Source organism: Procambarus clarkii, chromosome 32 (genome assembly GCF_040958095.1).
Source record: "Procambarus clarkii isolate CNS0578487 chromosome 32, FALCON_Pclarkii_2.0, whole genome shotgun sequence".
Classification (NCBI taxonomy): Eukaryota; Metazoa; Arthropoda; class Malacostraca; order Decapoda; family Cambaridae; genus Procambarus; species Procambarus clarkii.
The window spans coordinates 19,905,975-19,932,755 of record NC_091181.1 but is presented as its reverse complement, the minus strand read 5'-3'; the positions used below and the strand labels follow the sequence as shown (position 1 = coordinate 19,932,755).

The following is a 26,781-nucleotide window of genomic DNA, read 5'->3' as shown; positions in this document are numbered from 1 at the left end:
ACCTCTCCTCGTAGCTCTTGCCCTTCAGTTCTGGGAGCCACTTCGTAGCATGTCTTTGCACCTTTTCCAGTTTGTTGATGTGCTTCTTAAGATATGGGCACCACACAACAGCTGCATATTCTAGCTTTGGCCTAACAAAAGTCATGAACAATTTCTTTAGTATATCGCCATCCATGTATTTAAATGCAATTCTGAAGTTAGAAAGCATCGCATAGGCTCCTTGCACAATATTCTTTATGTGGTCCTCAGGTGATAGTTTTCTATCTAGAACCACCCCTAGATCTCTTTCTTTATCAGAATTCTTTAAATATTTCTCACATAATATATAGGTTGTATGGGGTCTATGTTCTCCTATTCCACATTCCATAACATGACACTTATTAACATTAAATTCCATTTGCCAGGTGGTGCTCCATATACTTATTTTGTCCAGGTCTTCTTGAAGGGCATGACAATCATCTAAATTTCTTATCCTTCCTATTATCTTAGCATCATCAGCAAACATGTTCATATAATTCTGTATACCAACTGGTAGATCATTTATGTACACAATAAACATCACTGGTGCAAGAACTGAACCCTGTGGTACTCCACTTGTGACATTTCTCCATTCCGATACATTGCCTCTGATTACTGCCCTCATTTTTCTATCAGTCAGAAAATTTTTCATCCATGATAGAAGCTTACCTGTCACCCCTCCAATATTTTCCAGTTTCCAGAACAACCTCTTATGTGGAACTCTGTCGAAAGCCTTTTTTAGGTCCAGATAGATGCAGTCAACCCAACCATCTCTTTCCTGTAATATCTCTGTGGCTCGATCATAGAAACTGTGTAAATTCGATACACAGGATCTTCCAGATCTAAAACCATACTGTCTGTCTGATATTATATCATTTCTCTCCAGGTGTTCTACCCATTTAGTTTTAATTATTTTTTCCAATATTTTAACTATTACACTTCATGTTTTGTGTCCAGTTGCGGCTCTGTCGGTATTGGCGCGCCACGGCTTCTGTGTCCTTGGAAGCGCTTTCTGTTGATCCGGTTTCCCTTCTTCCTTGTTCGAGGGTGCGGGTCTCCCAGGTCGTCTGCAGGGTTATTAAGGCTAGCCAGCCTGCGGTCTATCCCCGTGCCCATGATGTCCGCAAGTTCGTGGCTTTTGCCACCGTCTTTGGCAATATGTCTCGGGGTGACATTCGGGCGCGGGGATTTTAGCAGTCGAACAGGGTCCTGATTGCTCTTTATCTTGTAAACGTTCCTGGTCCCGGTCGGGCCTGGGTCGCTGTGGGTCGGCAGATGCAGCCATTTGTCTTGTCTTCGGGTTGAGGAGTGAGCAGCAATTGCCTCCCGGGTAAATCCCTATTCTTTTCCTCTGTGGGTAGTTAGCTCCAGGGAGCCGTAGGGGCTCCCCCAGAAAACCAGCGTTGAATGTAATGAAACGCCATTTTCTGGGTGAGTCCCGGAGGCACCCAGGCATCCCTCCCTCCCTCCAGTCGGCATTTTTTTTGCGTGTTTTTGACATCTAGCCTCATAACTGGGGTGTGGATCGCCGGCGCAATAGGTTTGGGGCTGCCCCTGCCCCCTCCCGGGGAGGCGGAAGGGCTGCGCAGACAGCGGTGTGACAACGGATGATGTCATACTAGTTTGCTCGTTTTTGTTTGTTCTATCCACTCGTTTGGCTTTTGGTTGCAATTTTCACCAGAATAGGGGTTTGTTTTGGGACGCCTACCTTTCTGGGTGCCTAACCCCGTCGATGGCAGACATAGAATGCTTTCAATAACACGAGGGTTTCTATAGGCCATTGCTCCCCTTGCCTCTCTAGAGGGGGGCCAGGTTCTGGCTCGTGGTCCCCGGTACTCCCATAAGAACTCCATACATGTGACAGATGCCAAAGTCTGACGTTAGCATATCAGGCTAGTAAGCTAGTAAGCTCCGGGGAGCCTCCGAGACTCGCCCAGGAAATGGTACAGTAGAACCTCTATTAACGAGTTTAATCCGTTCTGGCACCGAGCTCGTTACCTGGAAAACTCGTCTTTGGAAACAAATTTCCCCATTTAAAATAAAGGAAATAAATTTAATCCGTTCCACTCCCAAAAACATCCATACTTGTATGACTTTTTTTTATGTAAATATAATACTGCACATGTAAATATAAATGTTTTGTTGTAGTGTTTTAATATTTACTTTACCTTATGAAGAGTAGTTGCTGGCTTGAGGGAGACGATGGAGAGGTGGGAAGGAGGAGAGGGGTTTTGGTGTGGAAGGAGAATCCACCTCTGAGTCAGGCGGACTCTCTCTTCTTGGGAATTTCACTCAAATTTAATTTCAAATGTCACACAAGGATGCGTTACACCAGCACCAAATAAAAAACTACGTTGATTACACTCGTTGTGTCAACAATATAATAGTCTTACCACGAAGATACAATACAATGCCGTTTTCTCAAATAGGCAATGTGATTATTAAAGAAAACGGAAATTTCATGGCAAACATGTATACAATCCCCAAGTCGATCGGATAAGAATTGGATTTTATAGAAATATTTGCTCAAATGATGCTTGAGCACGGTGTTTGGGTGCATTCAAGAGAAAAAAAGTGTGTTACGTTCAAGCGACATATACCTGCGGAAGTGATAACACTTTCATAAAGTGTTATCACAAAGTGATAAATTAATTAAACATTTTCACACACTGGGTTGTCACTGCTTTATCAGGGCAGCTTTTCCAAGAATGCGTTCACCTTTTCAAACATTCCAAACACTTCCCTGATCTCAGTGGAAGAGGCAGCATCCTCCCTTACCTCCTCATTCCCTTACTAATGGTGTAAATTGTTGATGAGGACCTGCCATACTTCCTTGTGAGATCAATCACACAGACACCACACTCATGCTTTGCTATAATTTCCTTCTTGAAATCAGGGCCGTGGTCCCCGGTAGGCCCTAGAACTCCATACACATGACTGATGCCAAAGTCTGACATTAGCATATCAGCCGGTAAAGCTCCGGGGAGCCGACGGGGCTTCCCCCAGAAAACACTTATAGAAGATGATTTTTTTTTTTTTGTGCCTGGCTGTGTTGATGGCTACTAATAACAGAGCAGCATAAGGGTTAAGGGGTGGCTCTTGTCTTTCTCATATTTATCTATCATCCTAAAATCACTAACATTTTTCTTTAAATATAGGAAAATGTGAAACCTACTAGTTACTCTATGATTTTCCTCTCTTCTGCTGCTCTTTTCAACCTAGATGATACAGTATTTCCTTTTCTAAACACCCGGAAATTATTATGGACTTCTACCTGCAGTGTTTTGTAATAGTTTACTGTTGGTTACCAGTTCTTTCCTAATTGCTTGCATAATTTCTGCTTCTTCTTTGTCATTTCTGATTATGACTTCCAAATACACTTCCTTGATCATTTCTTTCTCTTTTGCAACTTGCGCATACATTTTTTTTTTCTGGGGGAAGCCCCTACGGCTCCCTGGAGCTTACCCGGCTGATATGCTAATGTCAGACTTTGGCATCAGTCATGTGTACTTATGGGCCTACCGGGGACCACGAGCCAGAACCTGGCCCCCTCAGAGAGGCAAGGGTAGCAATGGCCTATAGAAACCCCCGTGTGGTTAGAAGCATTCTATGTCTGCCATCGACCGGGTTAGGCACCCAGAAAGGTAGGTGTCCCAAAACTAACTCCTATTCTGGTGAAAATTGCAACCAAAAGCCGAACGAGTGGATAGAACTCCCCAAACAAAAACGAGCAAACTAGTATTACGTCATTCGTCGTCGCGCCGCTGTCTGCACAGGTCCCCCCCCCCCTCCCCGGGAGGGGGGAGGGGAGCCCCAGACCTACCGCGCCGGCGATCCACACCTCAGTTCTTCGGCTGATGCTATAGGCACCTGTTGTGTGCTCCGACTCCAAATAGTTGTTTCAGCATTGTACCATTAGTGTGGTGTCTGTCTTCTAGGTGGTGAGTGAGCCGGGAGTGAGTCTCCAGTACTCGGGCTGCATGCGCTTAGGGTTCTCTTCCCTACGTGCCCTGTAAGTACTGCCCTTGGGGCTTGGGGCCACCCTCCACAAGTTCCTTGGGTCCTGCTTCTGCTAGGCCATTTGCTGCTCGGTTTTCGGCCGCCCTTTGTGTGATAGGGAGTTCTGTTCCCCTTGTTCGCCTTAGGGTGAGAGGTAGTTTTACACTGGCGGGGCGCAGGGTACTGTACAGCTTGTCTTCACCAATCATAGCGGCTGGCTCTGTTCTGCCTGGGTACGCTGTCCTCTTGCGGGTTTATTTTTTCTTTCTGTTTGTCTACCTGGTGGGGGGCTCTGCCTTTGATTCTTTCCCCTTTTGTGTCGAGTTCTGCCAATCATAGCGGCTGGGCTCTGTTCTGCCTGGGTACGCTGTCCTCTTGCGGGTTTATTTTTTCTTTCTGTTTGTCTACCTGGTGGGTGGCTCTGCCTTTGATTCTTTCCCCTTTTGTGTCGAGTTCTCTTCTTTCTTCCGGTAGTTCCCCCTGCTAGGTCCCCGTGAGTGTACACGTCCCGGGAGTTCAGCCTTTAGAATGTTGTTTGGTAGCTATGGGCGCTGGTTAGTAGTACCCTGCCTGGGATTACCTGAGCACGAGTCCTCTTATAATAAACGCTCGGGACCCTGGGAAACCCCTAGGGGGAGTGTGGGCCCGATAGGTGTGGCCCCGGTGTCCTCCCCTCGCCTTGGGCGAGTTTTAGGGTTGCTTTGACCCCTTGTCTCGGGGTGACTCTCACGGTTTTGCCTCCGTCTGCAGCCTGTGGGGTCGGTGACACCTTCGGCCCGGGATCCTGCAAGTTTTGTTGCTTGTTTGTGACTCGGTTACCCAGTCTTATGCTGACTTATTGGGTGCAGGCTGCACGGGCGTTGCACTTTGGGTTTTAGTGGCAACGCGCTAGTTGTTTGCTCCCCGGAAGCCCCAAGGCTGCCCCGTTTTTGTTGGTGGTCTTGTTGGGTCCTTCCCCCCCTCTTCCTCCCTACATCCGGGTCATTACCGTGTGTGGGTTCGGGGTCGGGGCGGGGCTTCCGTGGTTTTGAGGCTCGGTTGGTCTCGGGGACTTCCCCTTCCGGGTAGCGACGGGGGCATTCAAGCCTGTTTCCTCCAGCCGTGTTGTAAGAGTCTGTCAGTGGGCTCCCTTCCTTAGTGTTTTTCACGGCTGCCCCGGTTTTTTTGAGGCTGGGGCTTTTGGGGGACAGCTCGGCCCCGGGGTCTGCCGGGTGGGTTCCCGGGGCTGACGTGGGAGGCCTTAGGCCACGTTGAACCCCACCGGGGTCTTTCTACCCCTCTGGGCGGGGCTTGCGGTTTTGTGGAGTGGGATTTTTCCTTCCCCCCTCTCCACACGAGTATTGGGCGTCGGCCCCTCCCCAGGTTCGGCTCCTTGTAATTACAGTACAACCTCGATTCAACGTACTATATGGGACCACCCCCAGTTCGTTGGAGCATTGGATTCGTTGCAAGAGGTGACCTTCAAGAGGCGTTTGCGTCAGTGTCTTTTTTTTTCTTGTACACAATAAAAATGCATTGTATCATATTACTTACTGTACCTATATTTTACTACTCTACTAAAAATACTGTAATTCATGTATTTACCTTATTGTTGGAGTTATGTCCATCTTGAAGTTTTGTGAAGTTGTGAATGCTCTACAGTAAATAGGTACTGCAGTGCATTAAGCCGTTAGCACTGTATTATTAAAAGTGGTTTTGCTGTATGCTGAGTACTACAATACAGTTCTTGAAAACTATTGTACATTAGAATTATTGCAACTTTAATTTTAACACTATGTACACACTTAAATTTAACACTTATTCTAATTGTTCACTTCACACACGATGTTTTTAGATGTTTGCATCAGCTTTGCTGGTGCTCGCTGCTGCTGTGTTGGCTTCAGCTGCTTTTGTGCTGGTGCTGGGTACAGCTGTGCTGGTGCTGGGTACGGCTGTGCTGGTGCTGGGTACGGCTGTGCTGGTGCTGGGTACGGCTGTGCTGGTGCTGGGTACGGCTGTGCTGGTGCTGGGTACGGCTGTGCTGGTGCTGGGTACGGCTGTGCTGGTGCTGGGAACGGCTGTGCTGGTGCTGGGTACGGCTGTGCTGGTGCTGGGTACGGCTGTGCTGGTGCTGGGTACGGCTGTGCTGGTGCTGGGTACGGCTGTGCTGGTGCTGGGAACGGCTGTGCTGGTGCTGGGTACGGCTGTGCTGATTGATTTGCTGCTAGTTCGTGAAAAATATTGACTCATTTTCATTTGTTTCCTTCTTTGTGTCATGTCCTTGAGACAAATATCTTTCATCGTCCTTAGGTGTTGATAAAAGCCTGGTAGCTCTGGATTGTCAGTTTGTGAAACAATATCAAGGAGTTTTTCAACATAGAACAATGCGTCAGCACACGAAGCAGATTGTAAACTGCTATCATTCTCATCCTCATCTTCCTTTCCGTCGTCGTCAACAGTGCCAGTAACATTTTGTATAATCTCATCATCTGTTAAATGACCATTGATTAAATGATTTATTAATTTTATTATTTCGAAGCCGTAGTCACTGAACTGTGGCGACGAATTGAAACGAGAAACGCATGGTGTGTGTACAGGGATTAGACCCGTCCACTCGCTCACGCTGGAGTTGTTCCAATAACAAATAATTTCTCAAATTGCAGATGTCTATCATATTACAGTATATTTTCGGTTTTATTTAGTTTAGTTTAATTAGGATAATAAAAAGCTATTAAAGCATTGGTTTTAGAAATGATTTATTAGTCTGAAACTTTCAAAGTCATGGGTCACTGAACTATAACGACACAGACGAAGGAAAACCAAGTGAGGTTTACAGAACAGTATTCCCTTATCTGTCCACCCTCACTCACCTTGTTTTATCACAGAAAATGTCTATAAGGAGATTTTACGACATGTAGCTAGCTAATCACGCTTCAGCCTTTAAATTAATTTACAAAGATACGTCTGCCACAAATCAGTGAGAGGTTGGGAGGGAGGTGGGCAGGCAGATCTTGTGAGGGAGAGGCAGGGAGGGAGGGAGGCAGGCACGGAGGGAGACAGGCACGGAGGGAGGCAGGCAGAGCTTGGGAGGGAGGCAGGGAAGGAGAGGATGGAGATGGATTGATGGTAGGATGGAGGGAGGGATGGAAGGATGGATGATTTGAGGGTGTGTGTGTGTGTATGGGCTGTAGGGTGGGGGGGGGAGAGGTGTGTCGGTGGTGGTGAAGGGACCGACTCGACTCGGTGATAACCCTAACTCTGACCCAGTTAACTTTTTTTTTAACTTGATTTGTTTCTTCAATTCTGGATGGATGGAGGTAGAAAGGGGATGGAGAGAGGGGATGGATGGATGGAGGGGATGGATGGATGGATGGAGGGAGGAGATGGATGAATGGATGGATGGATGGATGGAGGGGATGGATGGATGGATGGATGGATGGATGGAGGGAGGGGATGGATGGATGGATGGAGGGAGGGAGGGGATGGATGGATGGATGGAGGGAGGGGATGGATGGATGGATGGATGGAGGGGATGGATGGATGGATGGATGGAGGGGATGGATGGATGGAGGGAGGGGATGGATGGATGGATGGATGGAGGGAGGGGATGGATGGATGGAGGGAGGGAGGGGATGGATGGATGGATGGATGGATGGATGGAGGGAGGGGATGGATGGATGGATGGATGGAGGGGATGGATGGATGGATGGATGGAGGGGATGGATGGATGGAGGGAGGGGATGGATGGATGGATGGATGGAGGGAGGGGATGGATGGATGGAGGGAGGGAGGGGATGGATGGATGGAGGGGATGGATGGATGGATGGATGGAGGGAGGGGATGGATGGATGGATGGATGGATGGAGGGGATGGATGGAGGGGATGGATGGATGGAGGGGATGGATGGATGGAGGGAGGGGATGGATGGATGGGATGGATGGATGGAGGGGATGGATGGATGGAGGGGATGGATGGATGGAGGGAGGGGATGGATGGATGGAGGGGATGGATGGATGGAGGGAGGGAGGGGGATGGATGGATGGAGGGAGGGAGGGGGATGGATGGATGGATGGATGGATGGAGGGGATGGATGGATGGATGGATGGAGGGAGGGGATGGATGGATGGATGGAGGGAGGGGATGGATGGATGGATGGAGGGAGATGGATGGAGGGAGGGGATGGATGGATGGATGGATGGATGGATGGATGGAGGGAGGGGATGGATGGAGGGGATGGATGGATGGAGGGGATGGATGGATGGAGGGGATGGATGGATGGATGGATGGATGGATGGATAGAGGGAGGTGATGGATGGATTGATGGAGGGAGGGGATGGATGGATGGAGGGGATGGATGGATGGATGGATGGATGGTGGGAGGAAGGGGATGGATGGATGGAGGGGATGGATGGATGGATGGAGGGAGGGGATGGATGGATGGATGGAGGGGATGGATGGATGGATGGATGGAGGGGATGGATGGATGGAGGGAGGGGATGGATGGATGGATGGAGGGAGGGGATGGATGGATGGAGGGAGGGAGGGAGGGGATGGATGGATGGAGGGGATGGATGGATGGATGGAGGGAGGGAGGGAGGGGATGGATGGATGGATGGATGGATGGATGGATGGATGGATGGAGGGAGGGGATGGATGGATGGAGGGGATGGATGGATGGATGGAGGGGATGGATGGATGGAGGGAGAGGATGGATGGATGGGATGGATGGATGGAGGGGATGGATGGATGGAGGGGATGGATGGATGGAGGGAGGGGATGGATGGATGGAGGGGATGGATGGATGGATGGAGGGAGGGGGATGGATGGATGGAGGGAGGGAGGGGGATGGATGGATGGATGGAGGGAGGGAGGGGATGGATGGATGGAGAGAGAGAGAGGGAGGGAGGGAGGGAGGGGGAGAGAGGGAGGGCGGGATGAAACAAGCATGGTGTGTGTACAGGGATTAGACCCGTCCACTCACGCTGGAGTTGTCCAGATGTCCATAGACCAGATGTCTATCATGTTACAGCATATTTTCGGTTTTATTTAGTTTAGTTTAATTAGGATAATAAAAAGCTATTAAAACACTGGTTTTAGAAATTATTTATTAATATGAAACTTTCAAAAGTCATGGGTCACTGAACTATGACGACACACAGACGAAAGTGAGTGAAACCTCACTGTAAAGTGAGGTTTACAGTATAGTATTCTCTTATCTGTCCACCCTCACTCATCTTGTTTCATCACAGAAAATGTCTATAAGTTGATTTTACCACATGTAGCTAGGTAATCACGCTTCATCCTTTAAATTAATGTACAAAGATACATGTGCCCCAAATCAGTGAACGAAAATCATGGAAACTCAGTTGTTCACTTGTGTGGATCACTGGCTGGTGTTTGTGTGGACCATTTTGGCTGGTGTTTGGTTCATATGGTTCACTTGTGTGATCCAACTTCTTATGAAGGAATTATTAATTGTAATCTGTGATAGAATGAGAACGTTTTCCACCACTCTGTGAACTCTGTCCCAAAATCGTAAGCTTGTGGACCACTTGTGGTCCACATGTGTGGTCCATTTGTGTGGTCCACTTGTGTGATCCACTTGTGTGATCCAACTTGTCATATGAGAGAATTATTAATTGTAATCTGTTATAGAATGGGAAAGTTTTCCACCAGTCTGTGAACTCTGTCTGGACATTGTAAGCAAATCCGAACATCCCTCGCTTCGGCGAACCATTGTTCGTCGAACCGGGTGAGTAAATTCGGCCTGAAAAGTGTGCGAACTAGCCGGAGATTCGTTGAATCGGGGTACGTTGAATCGAGGTTGTACTGTACCTAAGTGTAGTTACAGGATGAGAGCTACGCTCGTGGTGTCCCGTCTTCCCAGCACTCTTTGTCATATAAAGCCTATTATGCCCTTTGCTTCCGTCCTGTCGGTGGGTGCTTTTCTACGTTCTTCGCCCCCTTTTTCCCGGGACGGGGCTTCTCCGTCATGTCCCCCTCTTCTTGGGGTTCTGCATGACTTTTGGTCTCGGGTGCGAATGGGGTTTTTTTGTGCCTTTGTCCTTTGTGTTTGATTCTATGTGTTCTCGAAGGTTCGGGACGGTTTTGCTCCTTCCCGTTTTACTGGTACGTCTGTTGTCATTCGGTGGGGCTTTCCTCGGGCCTTTTCTGGGGGGAGCCCCGTCGGCTCCCCGGAGCTTTACCGGCTGATATGCTAATGTCAGACTTTGGCATCAGTCATGTGTATGGAGTTCTAGGGCCTACCGGGGACCACGAGCCAGAACCTGGCCCCCTCAGAGAGGCAAGGGGAGCAATGGCCTATAGAAACCCCCGTGTGGTTGGAAGCATTCTATGTCTGCCATCGACCGGGTCAAGCATCCAGAAAGGTAAGCATTCCAAAACAAACCCCTATTCTGGTGAAAATTGCTACCTAAGCCGAACTAGTGAATAGAACTCTTCAACAGAAAACACGGAAACTAGTATGACGTCATACGTCACCGCGCCGCTGTCTGCGCAGCTCCCCCCTCCCCGGGAGGGGGAAGGGGGAGCCCCAGACCTCCCACGCCGGCTATCCACCCATCAGTTCTTCGGCTGATGCTATAGGCAATGGTTATGTGCTCCGGCTCCAGTGGTTGTTTCAGCACTGTACCTAGAGTGTGGTGTCTGTTTTCTAGGTGGTGCGTGAGCCGGGTGTGATTCTTCAGTACTCGGGCTGCATGCGCCTAGGGTTCCCTTCCCTAGGTGCCCTGTAAGTACTGCCCTTGGGGCTTGGGGCCACCTTCCACAAGTTCCTTGGGTCCTGCCCCTGCTTGGCCGTTTACCGCTTGGTTTTCGGCCGCTCTTTGTGTGCTCGGGTGTTCTGTCTCCCTTGTTCGCCTTAGAGTAAGGGGCAGTGTTTGCACTGGTGGGGCGCGGGGTACTGTGCAGCTTGTCTTTACCAATCATAGCGGCCGGCTCTGTTCCGCTTGGGTACGCTGTCCTCTTGCGGGGTTTTCTTTTTCTTTTGTTTATATACCTGGTGGGGGGGTCTGCCTTCGTTCTTGCCCCTTGTGTCCCTTGTGTTCTGAGTATTTCTGGTGGTACCCCCTGCTAGGTCCCCGTGAGTGTACACGTCCCGGGGGTTCAGCTCTTAGAAAGTTGTTTGGTAGCTTGGGTGCCGGTTAGCAGTACCCTGCCTGGGATTACCTGAGCGCGAGTCCTCTTAAAGTAAACGCTCGGGACCCTGGGAAACCCCTGGGGGCGCGCGGGTCCGATGGATGTGACCCCAGAGCCCCCCCCTCGCTTCCAGCGAGTTTGAGGGTTGCTCTCACCTTTTGTCTCTGGGTGACTCTCTGTTTTGCCTCCGTCTGCTGCCTGTGGGGTCGGTGACACCTTCGACCCGGTGTCCTGCGAGTTTGGTTGCTCGTTGTGGCTCGGTTACCCAGTTGTGCTAACAAAGCGGGTGCGGGCAGCAGGGGCGTTGCACTTGAGCCTTGGTGGTGGCAACGTTCTCGTGGTTTCCTCCCCGGGAGCCCCGGGGCTGCCCCGTTGTATTTCGTTTTTCCCCTGGTTCACCCTTCCTGCCTGCATCCGGTTCCTTACCGTCTGTAGGTTCAGGGCGGGGTGTTTGGTGGTGTTGAGACTCGGGCAGTCTCGGGGAATTCCCCTTCCGGGGTAGTGACGGGGGCATTTGGGCCTGTTCCTCCAGCCGTGTTGTATGAGTCTGCCAGTGGGCTCCCTTCCTTAGTGTTTTCACGGCTGCCCCGGTTTTCTGGTACGGCCGGGGCTTTGGGGGAACGGCTCGGCCCCGGGGCCTGTCGTGTAGGTTCCCGGGGCTGGGGAGGGGCTGACTTGGGGGGCCTTGGCCCCGTTAGACCCCGTGGGGGGTTTTATCCCCCTCTAGGCGGGGCTTGTGGTTACGCGGAGTGGGGTTTTTCCTCCCCACTCGCCGTACGTGCTGTTGGACGTCGGCCCCTCCCCGGGCTCGGTTCCTTGGCCTTTGAGTCGGTTGGTTCCGTCCTGTGGGTGGATGTTTCCTCCCCCGCTTTTTGGGACGGTGTTTTTGTCATGTTTCCCCGTTCGATGGGGTTCTGCGTGACTTTTGATCTCGGGTGCGCCTGCGCCTTCGTGTGCCTTCGGGACTAGTGTTGGCTTCTGTGTTCTCGAGGGTACGGGAAGGTTTTTCGCTACTTCCCGCATTATTGGAACGTCTGTCGGCTCCTAGTACTTGTCGCCCTGTTGGGCTACTTGTCGCCCTGTTGGGCTACTTGTCGCCCTGTTGGGCTACTTGTCGCCCTGTTGGGCTACTTGTCGCCCTGTTGGGCTACTTGTCGCCCGGTTGGGCTACTTGTCGCCCGGTTGGGCTACTTGTCGGCCGTTTGGGCTACTTGTCGCCCGTTTGGGCTACTTGTCGCCCGTTTGGGTTCCCTTTTTTGGGCTCTTTGCTTCTTTGGCCGGTTTTCTTGTTCCTGCTTCCTCTTTTGGCTCTTTTTCTCGTGCAATAGTCCTGGCTGGCGCCTTCCCGCAGGGAGGGTGTGCGGTTCGGCCAGCGTGTTATGCGCATGCGCCGTGGAGTTTGTTTTGGTCTGGGCGATGGTTCAGTGCTGGGGTTTTGCGCCCTTTTTTGCTACAGTGCTTCGCCTCTCGTTCTTCTCCCTGGCTGCGGTATGTGCCCCTTTGCGCCAGGGGTGTCCTGGTTCCCAGTTGTGGGGAGGACACCGCGGTTTTCTGTGTCATGGGTGTGGACCGCCTCCTTCGCCTCTCCCTGTTCTCCTGCGGGTCCGGCTCTGGCGTCTTCACCTGGCGGTGCTCCCAAGTTCTTCTGGGCACGGTTGAGTCGTGTCAAGTTCGAGCCACCATTCGCCAGGTGAGTTTCTGCGGTCTGGCGTCTTTTGGCCGGGCGCTGGATGCGGCGGTGTTCATATACCTGTCTTTATTTAGGTATAATTTTGTACAACTGAGACCGTTCGCACACCAGTGACTGTCCCTTTATCGCCCCTTCCTGTCCCCCTCCTGTGCATGTCCAACCCATGCTACAGTCGTTCAGGGGACCCTCCTTTTTTAATGTTGTGAGGTGTGGGGGTTGTAGGGTTGGTTCTGTACTCACCTGGTGAGGCTCCTGGCTGTGCTTGCAGGATTTGAGCTCTGGCTCTTGGGTCCCGCCTATCTGGTAGAACTTGCGGGATAGTACCAGTGGAGTGCAGTGGTGCTATTGGCACTTTTGGGGAACACTGTATTACCATCAGTGGTCTGTGCTTGTTACACGACCTACTTGCGAGCATAAGCCTTCTTGCTGGTTCGTCCGTGGACTTCCAGGGCGCACTGGCCTGTTTTCGTATGGCAGTTCCGGCCCGTCCTGGTTGTGGGGGTATGTGGGCCGGTGGACTGCTCCTAGCAGCTGCCTGGTGGGCCATCCTCTGGCCGGTCTGGCCTGACCTTGGGCCGGGCTTGAGGTGTAAAAGAGCTCCCAGTACCTCATCCAGCAGGTATCGAGCGGGGTTTCTCCGCCGTCGGTCGCCTGGTGCAGGTTTCTGGGCCTGCAGGGTTTTGTCGTGTCTCCGTTGGCCCTGTCTGGGGTCTGCCTGCTCCGTTCTCTGCCTTTGCAGAGGGGAGTTGCTATTTACATGTTGCATGTTGCAGTGGTGCCTGTTGCTGCTGCTGCTGCACGTGAGCATTGGTACCGTGTTTCACGGTGGCGTGTCCTTGTTCCTGTGTCCGGTTGTGGAGTGGCGCTTTGCTGCCGTTTTGTGCCTGGGGATTGCGTGGGGTTTTTGTCCCTGCCTGATTGTCCACCCCTGGTTGTTCTCCTGTTTTTTTTTTTTTTTGTGCTTCTGCTCTTTCTTCCTGCCTCTTCTGCAGCAGGAATGTTCTGCGTGTGTTCTTAGGCGTTGGTCAGCCTGTGTCCTGTGATGTGCTTCTTTGTTTCGGTCTGTTGCAGTTGTTCGGGCCCCTTGGTTCGGGTCCTGTTCTGGCGGCGACCCTTCCGCCTTCTTTGGTTTTCCTAGCTTGCCCTGCCGGTTGTTGTTGTTGTTTTATTTTTTTTGGGGGGGTTCTTGCGATGTCTCGCGTCGGACCCGTCGTTTCTGAACTCCTGGCGGGCTTGCATGCTTCGGAGTTTTTCTGTTCGGCAGACGTTCCATCTCCTTGTGCCGCCTGGGTTTCGGTGGTCGCGCCCGAGATCTTCTCGCGGCTCCGCCTTTTTCCTGGGCTCGGGGGGGCCTTGTCGGGGCTGCTTATGTTCTGCCTCGTGGTCTCGCCTCCGGTTGGTGGTCGGGTGGCTTCGTGGTAGGTGTCCCACCTGCGTGCTTCTTGGCGGCAGTATGGGGTATTTTGGCGGTCCTTCCTTTTCCTGTCCCTTCTTCGGTGGGTCCTTCTTGTTGGCTTGGTTTACTCTCGGCTTGGTTTTCTAGTGGGGGTTGGGGGCCGTCGTCTTGCCACATACTGTCGCCTCTTTTCGTGCGGCGCAGGCGGAGCCGCTTCAGCTTGCTTTCGGTCTTGGTGTTGCTTCTGCACCGTTAGTCAGCTGTCTTGTGCGTCATTTCACCTCCGGCCTGTTCGTGCGCCGCTTGCACCATCCTGGTCTCTGGTCAGCGTGCTCTGTCTTCTCCTCGGTTGGTAGTGCCCCTTCGGTTCCGGTGTGTTTTTTCGTCGGCTCTTTCCTTTGGGCCTTTGCCTCTGGGGGTCGGTTCGCTGTGTTTTCTTGCTCCTTCGGTTTTAGCGTTTTGGTTGTTTGGTGGCAGCAGTCTCCATCTTTTCTGGCGCGGGGTGGGGCTGCTGCATTCTGGAGGGGTCCAGGGTTTGTTGGTGCTTTGTTGGTCGGGCCGGGGGTGTGTCGTTTTTGTGTTTAGTGGCGGCCCTCTGCTGTTGTTTGCGTGCCACGGCGTTTGGGTCCGGAGCGCGTTTTGCGTTGATCCGGTTCTGTTCTTCCCGGTTCGCGGGTGATGGTGTCCCAGGTGGTCAGCCGTGTTCTTGCGGCTAAGCTGCCTGTGTTCTTCCCTCATGCCTGTGGCGTTCGTGGCTTCGCTGCTCTCGCTGCCGTCTGGGCGACGTGGCCTTGCAGTCTTTCGGGCATGGATTTTTGGTGTTCGTGCAGGGGCCTTGCTGCTCGTGGTTCTCGTGTTGTTCCCGGGATTTTCGGGGCTGTGGCGCCTTGGGTTGGCGTTTGCTGCCGGTTGTCTCGCCTCCTTGGGGGGTGCGTGGTGTCCGCCTCCCGGTTTTGTCCCTTTGACCTTCCTCTGTGGGTAGTTAGCTCCGGGGAGCCGACGGGGCTCCCCCCAGAAAACCAGCGTTGAATGTAATGAAACGCCATTTTCTGGGTGAGACCCGGAGGCTCCCCGGCAACCCTCCCTCCCTCCGGTCGGCGTTTTTCGCGTGTTTTGACATCCAGCCTCAGAACTGATGGGTGGATAGCCGGCGTGGGAGGTCTGGGGCTCCCCCTTCCCCCTCCCGGGGAGGGGGGAGCTGCGCAGACAGCGGCGCGGTGACGTATGACGTCATACTAGTTTCCGTGTTTTCTGTTGAAGAGTTCTATTCACTAGTTCGGCTTAGGTAGCAATTTTCACCAGAATAGGGGTTTGTTTTGGAATGCTTACCTTTCTGGATGCTTGACCCGGTCGATGGCAGACATAGAATGCTTCCAACCACACGGGGGTTTCTATAGGCCATTGCTCCCCTTGCCTCTCTGAGGGGGCCAGGTTCTGGCTCGTGGTCCCCGGTAGGCCCTAGAACTCCATACACATGACTGATGCCAAAGTCTGACATTAGCATATCAGCCGGTAAAGCTCCGGGGAGCCTCCGGGTCTCACCCAGAAAATGGCGTTTCATTACATTCAACGCTGGTTTTTTAGGGCTTGTGGGTCCTATTCCGGGCTGCTTCTGGGTTTTTGGCCTTCTCATTCATTTGTTCTTCTCTTTTCTCTCCGCGCTGTCTCGGCACTGCTCTTTTTCTTTCCGTTTTGATCTGGCATGCCGGATTGGGCTTGTTGTAGCTGGTTAGGCTACTTGTTGCCGGTTGGGCTACTTGTCGCCAGTTGGGCTACTTGTCGCCATGTTAGGCTACTGGTGGCCCGCTTGGGTTGCGTTTCAGTTCCATGTTTTCCTTACAAGGGCCAGCTACGTTGGTTTCTGTTTCCATGAGTTGGTCTGTTCCTTCAACGGTTCGCTCAAGATAAGACCCGTTGATCTACTTTTCTGCTCTGTTGTTAGGCGGAGTAGGATGGACCTGTGTAGCCCAACTTGTTGGGCTACTTTTTAGTGTCCTATGCGTGCACCATGGGAGTTTGTTTTGGTTCCGGGCGGTGTGCAAACGTGCTGGTGTTCTGCGTCCTTTTTATCTCTGGGGCTTCGCCTCTCGCTCTTGTCATTCTCCAGTCTGTGCTCCATTGCTCTTGGGGGTGTTCTGGAATGCCTCTGTGGGGAAGTCACGAGGTTTTTCCCTGCGTTTTTGGGTGGGGGGAGCCTCCTTCGCTGCTCCCCTCCTCCTCTCCAGCATGAGGGCCCTGGCCGCCTCCGGCGGCTACGTTCTCATTGGCTTGCGTCATGGCCTTTCTGCGCATATGTTCTGCAGGTGAGTTGGTGCGGTCTGGCGTCTTCTTCATCCTGACGCTGTTTTTGTTTTTGGGAGTAGGAATGGGTGTACATACGTACTTGAGAACGTAGAACAAAATACAAAAAAACAAAAACAAAAAAAAAACGAGGTGTCTGCTGTAGGGCTATTGGCCCATATGTGGCGGCTTTTGTTCTCACCACCCGATTCCTTCCTCGCATCACAGGTGACTGCAGGAGGCCTCTTGGCCCATACGAGGCAGCTCCTGCCTGAACTCCTCCTGCCCCTCTCCTATGCTTGTCTCACCATGCTTGAGTTTGGGGCCCCGTCTCCACCTTGTTCCACGGTGCACCGGTGGAGGTGCCTGTTCGGTGGTACGTTTTCCTGTGTTGAGGGTGTTCTGTACTCGCCTCATTGTTCTCGCCTCATTGTGCTTGCGGGGTTGGGCTCTGGCTCTTTGGTTCCGCCTCTCACCTGTCGTTCGCCTGACATGCGGATTATGTGCCTCCTGGGCTCCCTTGTCTCTACACTTGGGGCTGTGTATGCGGTCAGCCCGGGTGTGGGCTGCCTGCTGTGTTCCTTCGATTGCCTGTTACACTGCACACGTTTCTTCTCACGTCCTTGTGGCTCGGTTGGGTACTCGGTTTCCACCTGTGTCCCCTTGTTGTGTGCCACTCGTGTTCCAGTTTATCTTTATCTTCCCTGTTGCTTCCTCTGGGAGTGTGGTGACACGTTGCTGCAGTTTTAATGCTGCGGCTACGTGTAGGGGTCTGGTTTTGGCATTTTGTTCGGCCCTTCTGTGCTCCTTCTGGTGCCTTCCTTGTTGGGGTTTTTTTGTTCCCTTGCTTTTTTGGGACCCTCCTTCCTTGCCAGTCTTGCTGTGCCGGGCCTGGTTTTTTCCATATTCCTTGGTTTCTGTGTCCTAACCTCGTTGTCCTCGCCTCGTTGTGCTGCTGGGGATGAGCTTCAGCTCTTCATCTCGCCCCTCGCCTATGATTCGCTTTCTGTTCCAGTTCCAGAGCTTCTTGGACTCTTCTCTGCACTGGACGTTGGGTGTGGGGTTGGCCTCTGCCACTTCCCTTCCTCATGCATTCTTCTCGTCTTCCTGCTTCACTCTTGTCCTGGCCGCTGGTGCTGGGGCGTTTCTGCTGGTCTTTTTATCATTTCCTTCTTCACACTGTTGTGTGTTTTGTTTGTGCCTTTTGACCTTCTTGTTGCCAGGTTTGCTTTCCTGTTTTCCTGGCTTGCCCTGCCTGTTGTTTTTTTTAGGGTCTTGCGATGTCCCTTCTCTGGTGTCTCACGTCGGACCCGTGGTTTCCGTCCCCTAGTGAGCTTGCTTGTGTTGGGGAGTTTTCTGTTCGGCGGACGTTCCATCTCCTTCTTGCCGGCTTGGGCTTCCGGCTCTGCTTCCTTGGTGGTCGTAGCCCGAGATCTTCCTGCGGCTCTGCCTCTTCCTAGGCTTGGGTGACCCTTGGCTGTGCTGATTACGTTCTGCCTCGGGGATCTCGTGTCCGTTGGTGGTCAGGTGGCTTCGTTGTTGGTGTCCCACCTGTGTGTTTCTGGGCGGCAGTATGGGATGTTTTGGCGGTCCTTCCTTTTCCTTCTGTCCCTTCTTCGGTGGCTGCGTTTGTTGACGTCGACTTGGCTTTTCTGCTGGAGGTTGTGGGCCGTCAACTTGGCGTATACTGTCGCCTCGTTTTATGCGGCGCTGGCGGAGCCGCTTCGGCTTGCTTTTGGATTTTCCTCTGTGCCGTTCGTAAGCTGTCTTGTTTCACCTCCGGTCTGTTCTTGCGCCACTTGAGCCGTCCTGGTAATTGGACAGGTGCTCTTTTCTTTCTTCTCGTTTTCTTGTGGCCCCTTTGGTTCCGGTTTGCTTTTCGATGGCTCTTTTCCGGTTGGCGTTGGCCTCTAGAGGTCGGGTAGGTGAATTTCATGCTCTCCTCCTGCGCAGAGGTTTTCTGCTCCTTCGGTTGAGGTGTTCGGTTCGGTCGTCTGCTGCCTTCTCCTTCTTTTCTGGAGACGGATGAGGCTGCTGCTTTCCGGAGGGGTCCATGGGTTGTTGATGTTTGGTTGGTTGGGCCAGGGGTGCATTTGTTTTTGTCCGGTTGCGGCTCTCTGCCGTGGTTGGCATGCCACGGTCTCTGGGTCCATGGGCGTGATTTGGGTTGCTCCGGTTCCCTTCTTCCCCTGTTAGAGGGTGCGGGTCTCCCAGGTCGTCCGCAGGGTTCTTCAGGCTCTCCTGCCTGCGTTCTATCTCCGTGCTCATGATGTCCGCATGTTCGCGGCTCTTGCCGCTGTCTTTGGTACTGTGTCCTGGGAGAACGTTTGGGCACGGGGATTTTGGCGGTCGAACAGGATTCTTGGCTGTTCGTTATATTTAATTAAATCAATATTTAATAAATCAATAGTCGGGCAGAGTGCCAGAGTTTTGGAAAGTTGCTAATGTGATACCAGTTTTTAAGAAAGGAGATAGATCACTTGCGTCTAACTATCGGCCAATTAGCCTAACGTCTATTGTGGGAAAGTTACTCGAATCTATAATAGCAAATAAAATTCGTCTTCATCTTGAAAAACATAAATTAATAATTGAGTCGCAGCATGGTTTTGTAAATGGCCGTTCATGTTTAACAAATTTGTTATCTTTTTATTCTAGCATAGTTGAGGCAGTTGATAGTGGTAAGGATTGTGATGTTGTGTACCTTGACTTTAGCAAAGCTTTTGATACAGTGCCACATGAAAGACTGATTAAAAAGATAGAGTCTCATGGTATTGGGGGTGCTATATTAAGCTGGATTAGGGCATGGCTGTACCAAAGGAAACAGAGAGTTAGTATAAATGGAGTCAAGTCAGAGTGGGAAAATGTTGTAAGTGGAGTGCCTCAAGGCTCTGTCCTTGGACCTCTGTTGTTTATAATATATATAAATGATTTAGATTCAGGTTTGAGTAGCAAAATTTGCAAATTTGCCGATGATACGAAAATCGGTAGGGAAATAAATTCGGAGGAGGACTCACTATCACTTCAAGTTGATCTAGATAGGGTTTTGAAATGGTCAAAGGATTGGCAGATGCAGTTTAATGCTGATAAATGTAAAGTTCTGAGGTTAGGTAATGATGATAGAGTTACAAGATACGAGCTAGATGGTGTTGAGATTGCGAAGTCGGGTTGCGAAAGGGATCTGGGAGTTATGATTAGTAAGAATTTAAAACAAAAGGATCAATGCATAAATGTTCATAATAAGGCAAATCGGACACTTGGATTTATTAATCGCAGCGTTAGTAACAAGAAACCTGGTGTAATTCTCAAGCTATATCTTGCTCTAGTTAGGCCCCATTTAGATTATGCAGTTCAGTTTTGGTCGCCATATTATAGAATGGATATAAATTCACTTGAACGTGTCCAGCGTAGGATGACTAAGTTAATTCCCCAAATTAGAAATCTTTCATATGAAGAAAGATTAACAAAGCTTAAGTTGCATTCACTGGAAAGGCGAAGAGTTAGGGGTGACATGATAGAGGTTTACAAGTGGGTGAATGGACGTAACAAAGGGGATATTAATAGGGTATTAAAAGTATCAACACAAGACAGAACACGAAACAATGGGTATAAATTGGATAAGTTTAGATTTAGGAAAGACTTGGGTAAATACTGGTTCAGTAACAGAGTTGTTGATTTGTGGAACCAATTGCCACGTAACATTGTGAAGGTGGGGTCCCTCGATTGTTTCAAGCATGGGTTGGACATGTATATGAGTGGGATTGGGTGGTTATAAATAGGAGCTGCCTCGTATGGGCCAATAGGCCTTCTGCAGTTGCCTTTGTTCTTATGTTCTTCTTATGTTACCTTGTACACGTTCCTGGGCCCGGTCGGGCCTGGGTCGCTTTGGGACGGCGGATGCGGCCTGTTGTCTCGACTTCGGATTGTGTAGTGTGCGGCGACCGCCTCCCGGGTCAATCCCTATTCTTTTCCTCTGTGGGTAGTTAGCTCCGGGGAGCCGTAGAGGCTCCCCCTCAAAAAACCAGCGTTGAATGTAATGAAACGCCATTTTCTGGGTGAGTCACAGGATGAGGCTCCCTGGCATCCTTCCCTCCCTCTGGTCGGCGGTTTTTCGAGTGTTTTTGACATCCAGCCTCAGAACTGGGGTGTGGATCGCCGGCTCGGTAGGTCTGGGGCTCCCCCTTCCCCCTCCCAGGGAGGGTGGGGGCTGCACAGACAGCGGCGCGACGATGAATGATGTCATACTAGTTTGCTCGTTTTTGTTTGGGGAGTTCTATCCACTCGTTCGGCTTTTGGTTGCAATTTTCACCAGAATAGGGGTTTGTGTTGTGACGCCTACCTTTCTGAGTGCCTAACCCGGTCGATGGCAGACATAGAATGCTTCTAACCACACGGGGGTTTCTATAGGCCATTGCTCCTCTTGCCTCTCTGAGGGGGCCAGGTTCTGGCTTGTGGTCCCTGGTAGGCCCATAAGAACTCCGTACACATGACTGATGGCAAAGTCTGACATTAGCATATCAGCCGGGTAAGCTCCGGGGAGCCTCCGGGACTCACCCAGAAAATGGAGTTTCATTACATTCAATGCTGTTTTTTTTTTTTATTTCTTCTTTGTACTTTGCTAGTTCTTATTAATATAAAGGTTGGTTTTATATTTGCAGCTGATTGAATGAGGTCTTACTTAGCATTTGCATAAGCTAGCTTAGTGAGCATCTGTCTGGTGCTATGGTGATTGTTTTTATCTATTCTGATGGCAGATTTAATAGTATCTTTAAAGTTTATCTCTGATCTAATCATTTCATGCACTACACTAGAGCAGCTCTCACCATCTTGTTTTTCAGGCAGATCTGCAGAACTGATGATGAGCAAATCAGGGAGTTTTTGTTGACCGCTGTTGTCTCGAGAACCTGAACCACTTATAAATCCATTGCTATCTACTTAACTACACATGCCATATATCATATTAAAGGGTTATTAGTCCAAACAAGGGTATAAGTATGGAATACATTAACTCTCATACTGGGTGGGGTGGATATTATTAGGAACTGGTGGCTCATTAGAGTTATCACTAACCTGTATTGGTGAGTGTATTAGTATACCTGAGTCTTGTCTCCCCCTTACTCATAACCTTTGTGTGCCTGAGTCTTGTCTCCCCCTTACTCGTAACCTTTGTGTACCTGAGTCTTCTCCCTCTTTATTCTTAACCTTTATTAAGAAAGTAAAGAAAGTTTTTAATCACTTCATCAGGAAGGTTCCTAATTTCCAGGATTGTCTTTGTCATCATTATCTGTTCATGTTCAAAATTTTGTATGTTCAATACTGAATTGCTGTGCTCTGGGATATTTGTCAGAATATTAACCCAGCTCTGGGATGTTTGTCAGAATATTAACCCAGCTCTGGGATATTTGTCGGAATATTAACCCAGCTCTTGGATATTTGTCGGAATATTAACCCAGCTCTGGGATGTTTGTCGGAATATTAACCCAGCTCTGGGATGTATTAATTTATCAGATATGTTAGCCTGGCTTTGGGATATTTTAATCTTTTATATATATTAGTCCTTCTCTGGGATATGTTAGTCTGTCAGAAATGTTAGCTCTGCTCTGGGATATGTCTGCCAGAAATATTAACTCTGCTCTAAATAGCTAATAGAAAGAAACTATATAAATATGTAATTTGTATCAGTAAATAAAGTACTGTAATGTTAATTTTTGTTGTAAATACACGAAGCTTAACTAAATATTCTTTTCCACAGGATAAGAAGCCAGAGGAATGTTCAGTGTGTTTTAACAATTATGATGACACACTGCTACGGCCTCGCAATCTGCCATGTGGCCACTCATTCTGCACTCAGTGTATTGACAATGCTATCAAGAATGATCAGCTGACCTGCCCCAGCTGCCGTGCCCAGCATGCTGCCACAGCTGCTACTCAGTTCCCAATCGGTTATGGTATGGAGGCCCTTATCAGAAAACTAAAAGGTATCGAGGTTGTGCCAGGGAAAACGGTACCAGCAAAACCTAGTAAAGCTCCTGCCAGAGGCATCAGTAAGAAGTTACGTTCCCTGGTGGAGAAGCAGAAGAGCAGCATCAACAGCCTCATTACTAGCTGTGAAAAGGTATTGTCACAGCTGAGTGAGTACTGGGTTCAGCTGGGGGACTGGAAGACTCACCACCTCCAGCTCCAGGACAGACTCTATGCTCTGGTAGAGCAGAACAAGTCAGCAATGAAGCTCTTGGAACTGGAGGATACCAGTGTGGTGGATATGAAAACACAAGGAGAGGAAGGGAAGACTCGGCTGCAAGCCATATTGGAGAGTCTCGACACAGTCAACACAGCACAGCAGGGTGACACAACCATAGCCCCAGCGGATGAGTGCAGCATGAAGGTAGAAGATTGGCTCCAAAAGTGCCAGGAACGCTTTCCAGATGTCAAGACTGTCCACACCTCAGTGAAGGTACGCTGCTGAAGGTCTTATTGTTTTCACCCAACTAAGTGTTATTGCCTCTATATAACCACTTAAGATTAACATGGAGACACATCAAAATGAGAGTAGACTTTGTATATAGGGAATTTTTTGCTATAACACCTGAAACATTTGTATTAATAAAGTCAACTGTCATCTTGGTGTTTCTCTACACTGTGGTCAGTACTCACTGTTCACTACACCCATGTCAACTGTCATCTTGGTGTTTCTCTACACTGTGGCCAGTACTCACTGTTCACTACACCCATGTCAACTGTCATCTTGGTGTTTCTCTACACTGTGGCCAGTACTCACTGTTCACTACACCCATGTCAACTGTCATCTTGGTGTTTCTCTACACTGTGGCCAGTACTCACTGTTCACTACACCCATGTCAACTGTCATCTTGGTGTTTCTCTACACTGTGGTCAGTACTCACTGTTCACTACACCCATGTCAACTGTCATCTTGGTGTTTCTCTACACTGTGGCCAGTACTCACTGTTCACTACACCCATGTCAACTGTCATCTTGGTGTTTCTCTACACTGTGGTCAGTACTCACTGTTCACTACACCCATGTCAACTGTCATCTTGGTGTTTCTCTACACTGTGGTCAGTACTCACTGTTCACTACACCCATGTCAACTGTCATCTTGGTGTTTCTCTACACTGTACTCACCTAGTTGTTGTACTCACCTAGTTGTTGTACTCGCCTAGTTGTTGTACTCATCTAGACCAATCCTAGGTCTAGGTTGTGGGGATTGAGCTTTGGCTCTTTGGTCCCACCTCTCAACCGTTGATCAACTGCTAATTACCTAAGTGTAGTTACAGGATGAGAGCTACGCTCGTGGTGTCCCGTCTTCCCAGCACTCTTTGTCATATAAGGCTTTGAAACTACTGACAGTCTTGGCCTCCACCACCTTCTCACCTAACTTGTTCCAACCGTCTACCACTCTGTTACTCTGTTTGCGAAGGGGAATTTTCTCATATTTCTTCGGCATCTGTGTTTAGCTAGTTTAAATCTATGACCTTGTTCTTGAAGTTCCAGGTCTCAGGAAATCTTCCCTATCGATTTTATCAATTCCTGTTACTATTTTGTACGTAGTGATCATATCACCTCCTTTTCTTCTGTCTTCTAGTTTTGGCATATTTAATGCCTCTAGCCCCTCCTTGTAGCTCTTGCCCATCAGTTCTGGGAGCCACTTAGTAGCATGTCTTTGCACCTTTTCCAGTTTGTTGATGTGCTTCTTAAGATATGGGCACCACTCAACCGCTACATATTCTAGCTTTGGCCTAACAAAAGTCGTGAACAATTTCTTTAGTGTATCGCCATCCATGTATTTAAAAGCAATTCTGAAGTTAGAAAGCGTGGCATAGGCTCCTTGCACAACGTTCTTTATGTGGTCCTCAGGTGATAGTTTTCTATCTAGAACCACCCCTAGATCTCTTTCTTATCAGAATTCTTTAAAGATTTCTCACATAATATATAGGTTTTGTGGGGTCTATGTTCTCTTATTCCACATTCCTTAACTTAGCATTTATTCACATTAAATTCCATTTGCCAAGTGGTGTTCCATATACTTATTTTGTTCAGGTCTTCTTGAAGAGTATGACAATCATCTAAGTTTCTTATCCTTCCTATTATCTTAGCATCATCAGCAAACATGTTCATATAATTCTGTATACCAACTGGTAGATCATTTATGTAGACAATAAACATCACTGGTGCAAGAACTGAACCCTAATGTTACTCCACTTGTGACATTTCTCCAGTCTGATACATTGCCTCTGATTACTACCTTCATTTTTCTATCAGTCAGAAAATTTTTCATCTATGTTAGAAGCTTACCTGTCGCCCCTCCAATATTTTCCAGTTTCCAGAACAACCTCTTATGTGGAACTCTGTTGAAAGCCTTTTCTGGGGGGAACCCCTACGGCTCCCCGGAGCTATCCATGGCTGATATGGATACCCTAACTATTTTGCATCAGTCGATGTGGGTGGAGTTCTAGGCCTACCGGGGACCACGAGCCAGAACCTGGCCCCCTCAGAGAGGCACGGGGAGCAATGGCCCATAGAAATGCACATGTGATTTGGAGCATTCTATATCTGCCATCGACCGAGACAGGCACCCAGAAAGGTAAGTGCCACAAAACAAACGCCTATTCTGGTTAAACAACAAAAATCGACAAACGAGTGGACAGAACTCCCCCAGGAAAACAAACTAACAAGCATGACGTCACGCGAGCCGCGCCGCATGTCTGCGCAGCTCCCCCCTCCCTGGGAGGGGGAAGGGGGAGCCCCAGACCCCCGCGCCGGCGATCCCCGCCCCAGTTCCTCGGCTGATGGGATCATGCACGGTCGTGTGGCTCCAGCTCCAGTCTTGTCTCAGTGCTGTGACTTGTTTGTAGTGCTGCTCTTACGGTGGTCATGTGAGCTGGGAGTAGTATTCTCAGGTACTCGGGCTGCATGTCCTTAGGGTCACCTTCCCTGAGTGCCCTGTAAGTACCGCCCTTGGGGCTTGGGGTTGCCTTCCACAAGTTACCTTGGGTCTACCTCTGTTGGCTTTTCGCTGCTTGGCGTTTGGCCGCCCCGAGGGTTTGGGGGTTTCACTCCCTTGTTTACCTTGGGGTAAGTGGTAGTTATCGCACTGGTGGGGCGCAGGGTACTGCGTAGCTAGTTTTCACCTATGACAGCGGCCAGCTCTGTTCCCTCTGGGTACGTTGTCCACTTGTGTGGTTTTTCTTTTATTTTTGTTTTTGCCTGGTAGGGGGGTCTTCCTTGTTTCCCCCCCCCCCTTATATTCGTTTGTGTGGTGGCACCCCCTGCTTTGCCCTCGCGAGTGGACTCGTCCCGTGGGTTCAGCTTTAGCAGTATGCTTGGTAGTTTGGGGCGCCGGTTAGCAGTACCCTGCCTGGGATAACCCTTAGCAGACCCAGTCTAGGGGCCCTGGGAAACCCCCCGGGGGCTCTCGGGTCCGATAGTGGAGACCCTTGCGTCCCCTCTCGCTTTGGGCGAGTTGAGGGTTGCTCTGTCCCTTTGTCTCAGGGTGACTCTCCCTGTTTTTGCCTCCGTTATGCTGCCTGTTGGGTCGGTGACACATTCGACCCTTGAGTCCTGCGAGCTTTGTTGCTTGTTCGTGACTCCATTCACCCAGTCTGCTGATGAATTCCCGTGGGTGCAGGCAGCTCGCACGTTGCAGGGTAGGATGTTGCAACGCGCTCAGGTTTGTCGCTTCCCCGGATGCCCAGATGCTGCCCCGCTTGTGTAGGGACCCAGACTTGGGTGGTTTTGGTCGCTTCGGCCTTGGTTCCTTCCACGCCCTTGTTTTTCCCCCTCCTGCTTCCGGCCCCTACGCATCTGCAGGCTTCGGGGTCGGGGCGGGGTTAGAGGTTCTGAGACTTGGGCAGTTTTGGGGGTTGCCCCGTCCCGGGTAGCTGCGGAGGCATTCGAGTCTGTTCCTCCGGCCGATGCTCCGGGGTTTTGACCAGTGGGCCCCCTTCTCTTTCAGCTCTCTCGGCTGCCCCAGCTTTTTCTTGTGAGGCCGGGGCTTTGGAGGTCGACTCGGCCCCGGGGCCTGGTGCAGAGGCTCCTGGGGTTGGGGAGGTGCGGCCTTGAGGGCCTTGGGCTCCATTGCGCCCCGCCTGGATTTCCATCCTTCTGAGCGGGGCTTCCTGTTACGAGGAGTGGGGTTTTCTTTCCCCCCTCTGCGTACGATTTGGGCTTGGGTTCTGCTCCTCCCCGGGTTCGGTTCCGTGTCCCTGTGGTTTCTTCGGTTCCGTCTTCAGGAGGTTTTCGGCTA

The 26,781-nt window shown here is 50.4% G+C and overlaps 1 protein-coding gene across 10 annotated transcripts in view; it reads left to right on the top strand.

Annotated features, from left to right (window-relative positions):
- The window catches only part of LOC123759294 (uncharacterized), a 309,434-nt gene that overhangs the window by 83,258 nt on the left and 199,395 nt on the right, over positions 1–26,781 (top strand). For all 10 annotated transcript variants that reach the window (XR_011230152.1, XR_011230151.1, XM_069334998.1 and 7 more), the window contains one exon: positions 22,270–22,971. Coding sequence is in view for 8 of the 10 variants with exons in the window: in XM_069334998.1 (XP_069191099.1) it covers positions 22,270–22,971 (702 nt within the window). In the remaining 2 variants the exon portion in view is untranslated. The remainder of the gene's footprint in view (positions 1–22,269; positions 22,972–26,781) is intronic.